An 8154-nucleotide genomic window follows, 5' to 3' on the forward strand; every position below is an offset into this window, starting at 1 on the left:
CATAAATATTATGGACAAAAGTGCAGTGGAATTTGTATTAAAAACTAAAGGTATTGAAAATATACATTTTTTATATTGAAAACATGCATATGTTGGAGTGCCATGGTTGCATGCTAATGCTTAACTAAATGCATGTGTTGCTTACATGAATAAAAGCATATTGCTTTTGTTCAGTGACTTTAGATTGATGATCATATATGCGCTATCATAAGGGGGGCAAAGAGATCTAATTGTACATGAAAATTTGTTTTTTTTTTCATTTTTTTGCGGGTAAAATTACTCCTAGAACTCTTTCTCCTTTCGAACTAAACTTGTTTTTTTGTCTCTTACTGATTTTGTTCGTTTATTCTACGAGGGAGCACAGTTCCTAGAATTACTTAATTTCGTTATTCGGTCTTTCTGTCTTTTGCATTGATTATTTGGGTAGCACCACTACTCAAACGATTCTTTCTTCCTTAGAAATTTACTCTTCTTCTTTTCAAGTCTTTTATTCATTTCCAGATTATAATGGCCTCTTCTTTTTCGTTTTGTCATTGTTCATTTCTAGATTTCGCGCAGTTGCAGCTGCCCGTGTGTCGGTGTGTGGGTTGGGTTCCACTTCCGGGATAGTTTCGCAACAGTGCGGCGGGAAAAAGTTGACTGAAAGAGAGAAAACTTTCAGCCAACTGATACAGTATATCGTGTGATCTCGCGCAGTTGCGGTGGTCTCGCGCGCAACTGATCGGCATTTCTCTCTTTAATTTATTTGCATAATCGTACTTCTATTTCACATCTTAAATTAGGAACAGCTAGGATTCCTGACTGATTCATCAAGGCGGAAACCGATCAATCAATGTTGCCGGTATGGCGATCGACCAAAGGTACAAGAAGACCATCATGGACGGATTCATTAAGCTTCGTAAATGCTAGCTGTATAGCGGCGTGCCGGCATCGCTCCTCGTCTCGGCGGGGCTGTACAGCGCCGACCGGCTGCTCTTGGGCCGGTTCTCCTCGAGCTGCCGCACCACCTCCGCCATGCTCGGCCTCGCCGCCGCCACCGGCGCGCAGCAACCCATGGCCAGCTTCAGGGCCTGCACGAGGCCCTCCTCCGCCGGGTTCCGCACGCCTTTCGCCACCTCCGGGTCGAACACCTCCGTCGTCGTCTCCTCGAGCACCGCCGCCTTCACCAGCGACGGCAGGTCGTCGCCTCCGTTCGCCGCCGAGGAGGGCTTCTTCCCCATCAGCAGCTCCAGCAGCAGTATCCCGAACGCGTACACGTCCGTCCGGGGCGCGCACCGCTTCATCGTCTGCAGCTCCGGCGCCCTGTACCCGTCCGCCTTCGCCGCCGACAGCACAGCCTCCGCCGCCGATGGCACCAGCAGCCTGCCCACCACCGCGTACTCGGTCACCCTCGCCACGAAGTACTCGTCCACCAGCACGTTTGACGACCTCACGTTTCCGTGCACCAACGGCGCGTCCCCGTGCCGGCCCTCGTGCAGGTACGCAAGCCCGCGTGCCGCGCCCAGCGCGATCTTGTGCCGCCGCGGCCATGTCAGCGCCGGCCTGCTCTCGAGGCCGCCGTGGAGGAGGTCATGGAGCGTCCGATGGGGGAAGTAATCGTACACGAGCAGCTTCTCGCCTCGCCGGCCCTGGTAGAAGGCCCGGAGCGGCACCAGGTTCTCGTGCCGCGCGCGGCCGATGCGCCGCACGGCCGGCCCGCAAGACGCCGCGTCCTTGCAGCTCCCCTCGCGCAGCAGCCGAAGCTCGATGTTGCCGCCGCCGTCCGCCAGCTTCGCCTTGTACACCGTGCAGTAGCTCGCTTTCTCCACCACCTGCCCCGTAGCATTCAGCACCTCCCCCAGCGTCAGGTGCTCCCCGCCCTGGAACACCACCAGCTTCCCCTCGCTGTCGCCCTCGCCGCCTTCCTCCGTCTCCACCCCCTCCTCGGCCGCTCGCCTTACCCTGTTCCGCCTCCACCTCGCCTGCGCCCACCCGATGGACACCGACGCCACCACGACGGCGCCGGCCATTAGACCGATGGCCATCCCCGCGACGCTGCCGGAGCTGAGGCCCGAAGGGGACACGCACGGCTGCTGCAACGGCGGGCCGCACAGCGCCGGGCTGTTCCCTAGGAACGATTCTGCGGTGAAGCTCGAACCGGCGAAGCCCGGAGGTAGCTGACCGGAGAAGTTATTGTAAGAAAGGTTGAGCATTTGGAGGCCTCTCATCGTAGCGACGGGCTCCGGTATGTCTCCAGCGAGGTGGTTGCCGCCGAGGTCGAGGCGCTGGAGGCCACGGAAGCCCGTCAGGAAGGCCGGGAAGGAGCCGGAGAAGCGGTTGGCTCCGAGATCAATAAGATGGAGACGGTCACAAGTATCGTTGGGCCCCGCCGGCGCGGGGATCGCTCCCGTGAGAGCGTTGCCATGGAGGCGGAGCTCGGCGAGGCGGTCGCAGAGGTTCCAGATGGAGGGCGGGAGCGCGCCGGACAGGGCGTTACCGGCGAGGTCGAGCTCGGACAGCGCCGGCGCGTTCCCGAGCTCGAGCGGGATGGCGCCGGAGAGGGAGTTGGCGGCGAGGTAGATGGACTCGAGGGACGGGAAGGCGCCGAGCTCCGGCGGCAGGCGGCCGGCCAGCGCGGCGGCGGGGAGGCGGATGGAGGACAGGAGGAGGGTGGCGTCTCCGGCGAGCGAGAGGTTGGCCCGAGCGGCGGCGGTGTCGCAGCGGAGCGGCTGGCCCGCGGGCGTGGACCAGCGGAGGCCGCGCCAGAGGCAGAGCGGCGTGGAGGCGTTCCAGGTGGCGAGCTGGGCGTTGGGGGCGGCGCCCTGCAGCGCGGGCTTGAGCCTGTCCAGGAGGAGGGTGACGTCGCCGGAGGCCGCGACGGGCGACGGGGAGCGGAGCAGGAAGAAGAAGGTGGCGAAGAGGAGGAGCAGGTAGTGTGGCGCTATGGCGCGTGCTGTAGGATGCATCTTACAGACAGTGCGCAGGGGAAGCTATGGCGAGCTGACTGAAGCTGGGAGCTCGGAGCGGAGTGGGCAAGTGAAGTGAAGCAGAGCGTGGGGTGTAAATATAGCTCTGGCGAGCGCGGAGCAAGAAAGAAGAAAGCGATGCAGGGCGGAGCAGAGCTGCTTGGGTTTCGTACGTGTTAACGCGTGAAATGTCCAAGGGACAGTATCAGTATCAGTATCAGTATCACTCTCGACTCATGTGTACACTGGATGAGCAGTTCGACGTGAGCATGGGAGCATCACTGCATCAGCATGTTGTCGAGCAGCTAGCTTGCCGAGAGTCAAACTTAAGGAGCAGGACTGGAGGAGTAATTTACTTGTACGTACTAGTCGTAGTTAGGCTTTCCAACTATGTAGGCCAAAAGAGGTGCCAAATTCACCTTTTCTTAGTTTGGCACCGAATCCCTCCGTTGCCCCAGCCGGTGCCATATTTTTTTTGTGGGAACCGAAGCAAGTAGCTGCTCTGATGCCCAGCTGATGCCAAATGCAAAAAGTAGTAAACAATTAGCTCATGGCCCGCCTGCAGAAGGTGAAGGAAACTCACATGAATAGAGTTCTGGGTCCCGCTTTTTAGCAAACTGCAAACGCAACATAGTGAGCCCGGTGCCAAATAAAATCTTAAGAGCAGCGCTGCCCAGTTGATAATATTTTAATGCCTTGGGCACCGACTACATAGTGGAAGGCCTTAGCCTTCGATTTCATGCCCTTGTCCACCCTCCTGGTCACAATGGGGAGAAACTTAGGAGTAACATTACACACTCCAATACAACTTTGTTTATGTGGCACATATTTAATGAAGAGCACAATGGGGAGGAACTTAGGAGTAACATTACACACTTAATACAACTTTGTTTATGTGGCACATATTTAATGAAGAGATAGGTGCTCGTGATAACTAGTTAGGACGCTTGGATCCAAGGGACATATTTTAGTCTAACTAAACATAGTCTCTTTAAGAGGCTAAAGTTCCAAGCACTCCTGACTAAAGAGGGGATAAAACTAGTCTTGGGATTAAATTTTTTAGTCAGGGGTACCCCTACTAAAATGTGGATTAATCCTCTCCCTCTTCATTTAACTCCTCTCCTTTAACACATGCGAGTTCTGGATTGGAGGGTCTGGAGGATAATAAATGCTCATTAACTTGATTTTAGTCTCTTTAGTATTTGGATCCAAGCATGGGTGAGGCTAACAAGTTTTAGTCCCACTACCTTTAGTCATAAGACTAAAACGTATCCAAGCACCCTCTAAGTTACCGGAACATCACACACTTCAAGAAACAATGAGTCTATAACCTAATAAATACATCGTTGCATGACACTATATAGATATTCCTACCCATTATGGAGGTAATAACATAGTCTAGGAAAGTGTGTAATTTACTAGCTTATGTTCTTGCCCATTGTGACCAGCCTAAACTTAGCATAAAATTAAGTCATTTATTTTGGGACCATCAGAATACCAAAAGCATAGTTAATAGTACAGCCAGCTGATGGCTATATGACATTACCATGTCATCTATAGCCAACCTTGTAGCCTTCAAGTATAAATAGTTTGATACAAAGATGTACTATTTCATTAATACATGGCCCACATTTCCCTCCCACATAGTATCTAGGAGCACGTGTTGCAGCTGGCTCTTATTCTATAGTCGGCTCCTCTTCTCTCCTCTCCATGTCAGCAAAAAAATAATATTTTAACCCTTACAGTCTGCTTACGTAAACTTATTATACTTGCTCTAACCAAACTAATTGTCGGCGCGAGGATTCCCGTGTCAAGGTCATGCTTTCCATTCCGTGGTCCAGCTTGACAATTAACCCAGTACAGAACTGATACAATCCATATTAATGAGCTCACGCCCTCAGTTCGATTCGAGTACACCCTCCATTCATGTGCTGGGCATTTCAGGAGGAGCATCACAATTTAGGCGCAAGAAGATTGGACTAGGCAAATAATTTGAACCATAAAAAAGCCAATCATCAAGCAAATCTCTATTTCCAAAACACTTCAATATATTCACATTAATAGCTACTCCCGTCGGTCCGGTGTGTAGGGTTCACTCTCAAAAACAATTTGTTCCGTTTTAGTGTTAGAATAAGGCCAGTTAGGCTAATTGATACCACCTAATTAATCTAAACTTTCAAAATAAAAAACATATATGATATGAAAATATATTAAATGATAATTCTAATGGGATTGTGGTTGCTAATATATTTTTTATAGAATTGGTTAAAATTTAAAAATTAATTAACTCAAGCACTACTAGAAAAAGGGCTATAGATGGGATTGACACTAATGGCCCACCAGACAAATGGTGCGCCATTAGTATATACTAATGGCGCACCACCTTCTGATACGCCATTAGTGTTGAAACTACTAATGACGCATCTGGTCCAATGTGCGCCATTAGTATCAATTTTTTTTTGAACTAGTGCGCCTGTCCAAACATACTAATGGCGCATCCAGACGAAGTGCGCCATTACTAGTTGTAACTAGTAATGGCGCACCTGTCAGAAAGTGCGCCACTAATGTTTTTTTTTATTATTTTTATTCCTTTTTTGGCAAAACTACTAATGGCGCACTATCCCACGGTGCGCCATTACTAGTTTAAACTAGTAATGGCGCACCGTGGGACAGTGCGCCATTAGTATGTTTTTCTTTGCAAAACTACTAATGGCGCACCACCAGAGGGTGCGCCATTAGTAACCTGGATTACTAATGGCGCATTTATGGTTGGTGCGCCATTAGTAAGTGGGCAGCAACAAGATATTTTGGACAGCCTCTCCTCCCACACTCACTTTCTCCCCACTTCATTCTCTCCACCGCCTCCTCCTTGTCTCGGGTGCCTCCTCTTTTTCACCTCATTTCCACCATAGATTCATTCAAATTAAGTGGTTAAATTACCTTGTTTTGATACGTAAGTAAGGGGGGAAGCTATATTTATGTTGTTCTCCCTACAACAATGTGCACATGCACTTTTTATGGCCTAGATCTATGTATGTTCGTGGTGTTGCATATGTTTGTGGTGTTGTATATGTGTTTGTGGTTGGAGGTGTACCGGTATTTGAAATGCGATAGTTGCCAATATTTTGCCGGAATGTTGATTCATTTCCGTTTCGGCGAGAATTTTGGCATTAAGCATTCTTTTTGGTCCTATTTTTAGGGAAAGTCATGCCAAATTTTTTCTTGGTTCTAAAATATCGTTTTGCTCTACCCCGCAGGCGACCATGGTCCGCACGATGACTGAAGGCATCGTGAATAGGTTTTTGAGGTCCGCGAAGGCCGAGATGCTTCAAAAGAACGAGACGGAGATAAGATGTCCGTGTCGAAGATGCAAGCTGAAGAGCCTTATTGCGGACCCAGATTCCGGGCAGGTGCGGGACCACCTGCTCTTGCGTGGTTTCATGGATGGCTATCGGTGGCAAGGTGATGAAGATGACTACGAAGTCGTCCATGGGGGCCGGGCAAGAAATGAGGAAGGGCAGCAAGACAACCACCGCGGCTCGGGCGGGCGAGAAGACGAAGAATCCCCAGGAGATGATCACGACGGTGATGTTGTACACAGTCATCATGTAGAAGATGCACGACATGATGATGATGCCGGCGGAGCAGACGACGCTGGACCATCGATGGGCTGGGTGCAGGACCCTCATATTCAAGAGCTGCTTCTCAAGCAGACGGATAACGCAAGAGCTGCCGCCCGAGAGAAAGCCAAGATGGATCAACTTGAGTTAGACGCGGTTACTCCATTGTATGAAGGATGCAGGCCCGAGGATACCCGCCTGAAAGTAACGCTCATGGCTCTGGAGATGAAGGTAAAACACAAAATGACCGACGCATGCTTCGACGAGAACATGTCATTCTGGCACGAACGTCTTCCCAAGGGGAACAAGTGCCCGACCAGTTTGGAGGAGGCGAAGAAAATCGTGTGTCCTCTGGGTTAACCGCACGTGAAATACCATGTGTGCATGAACAATTGCATCATTTATCGGGACGAGAACGCGGAGTCTACCATATGTCCAGTGTGCGGCGTCACTCGATACAAGAAGAGGAAGAAAGCTCCTCAATACATGAGTATGCTAATTGAAGGGCCGAAACAACCAGGGAACGACATCAATCTGTATCTGGGGCTGCTGAAAGAGGAGCTTGACACGTTGTGGAAAACGCCAGCCAATACGTGGGATGCCGCAGAGAAAGAATATTTCCCTATGAGAGCCGCACTACTCACGACGATGCATGACTATCTCGGTTACGGATATCTCGCGGGGCAGGTAGTCCACGGATTTTCTAGATGCGTAAGGTGCATCGATGACACAACGTATCGCCAGCTAGATAGAGATCCCGGGTCTTCGAAAACCGTGTTCATGGGACATCGAAGGTGGCTTCGCGACGATGACCCGTGGAGGAAACGCAAGGATCTGTTCGATGGTGAAACCGAACCCCGAAAACGCCCGTGTATGAGGAGCGGCGAGGAAATAGACAAGCTGTTGAAAAATTGGAAAGACTGCCCACTGCCGGGAAAGAAGCAAAAGGCGCCAGAGCCGGGAAAGAAGCAAAAGGCGCCAGAGCCGCTGCTGAAGGTATGGAAAACGAGGTCTGTTTTCTGGGACTTGCCGTACTGGAAGATCCACCGTGTGCCTCACAGTCTTGATGTCATGCATATCACGAAGAACGTGTGCGAGAGTCTGCTTGGTACCCTGCTCAACATGCCAGAGAGGACCAAAGATGGGCCGAAAGCAAGGGAAGACTTGAAATCAATGGGCATCAGGCAGGAGCTTCACGCTAATGATGATGATGATGATGATGATGATGAGGCGAAGCAGGACACATAAAGTCGTCGCAAAGGCAAAAAGGCCAAGAAGACCGAAAATGACTACCCTCCCGCGTGCTTCACTTTAAGTCAGGAGGAGATCGAGCAGTTCTTCACCTGCCTCCTAGGAGTAAAACTTCCTTACGGTTACGCGGGGAAGATAAGAAGATACCTAGACCCAGCGAAGCAGAAGTTCAGTGGGATGAAGTCTCACGACTGTCACGTGCTGATGACGCAGATACTTCCAGTTGCAATCCGTGGGATCATGGACGCGCACGTCCGTGAAATGCTATTTGGCCTACTCAACTTTTTCGACATCATCTCTCAGAAGTCGATTGGCGTGAGGCAACTCAGAAGGCTACA

At 50.9% G+C, this 8154-nt stretch overlaps 1 protein-coding gene across 1 annotated transcript; it reads right to left on the reverse strand.

Annotated features, from left to right (window-relative positions):
- Window positions 1-740: 740 nt before the first annotated feature.
- LOC123159594 (putative kinase-like protein TMKL1) lies at window positions 741-3044 on the reverse strand. The gene has a single exon (XM_044577410.1). It carries the CDS (start codon window positions 2943-2945, stop codon window positions 906-908), a length of 2040 nt encoding a protein of 679 aa, XP_044433345.1. The 5' UTR covers window positions 2946-3044; the 3' UTR covers window positions 741-905.
- Window positions 3045-8154: the final 5110 nt, after the last annotated feature.

This window comes from Triticum aestivum, chromosome 7B, assembly GCF_018294505.1.
Source record: "Triticum aestivum cultivar Chinese Spring chromosome 7B, IWGSC CS RefSeq v2.1, whole genome shotgun sequence".
Classification (NCBI taxonomy): domain Eukaryota; kingdom Viridiplantae; phylum Streptophyta; class Magnoliopsida; order Poales; family Poaceae; genus Triticum; species Triticum aestivum.

What these genes read in the sequence shown, in the direction of transcription:
- LOC123159594 (XM_044577410.1), bottom strand. Translation starts at nt 2,945, where the DNA reads ATGCATCCTACAGCACGCGCCATAGCGCCACACTACCTGCTCCTCCTC.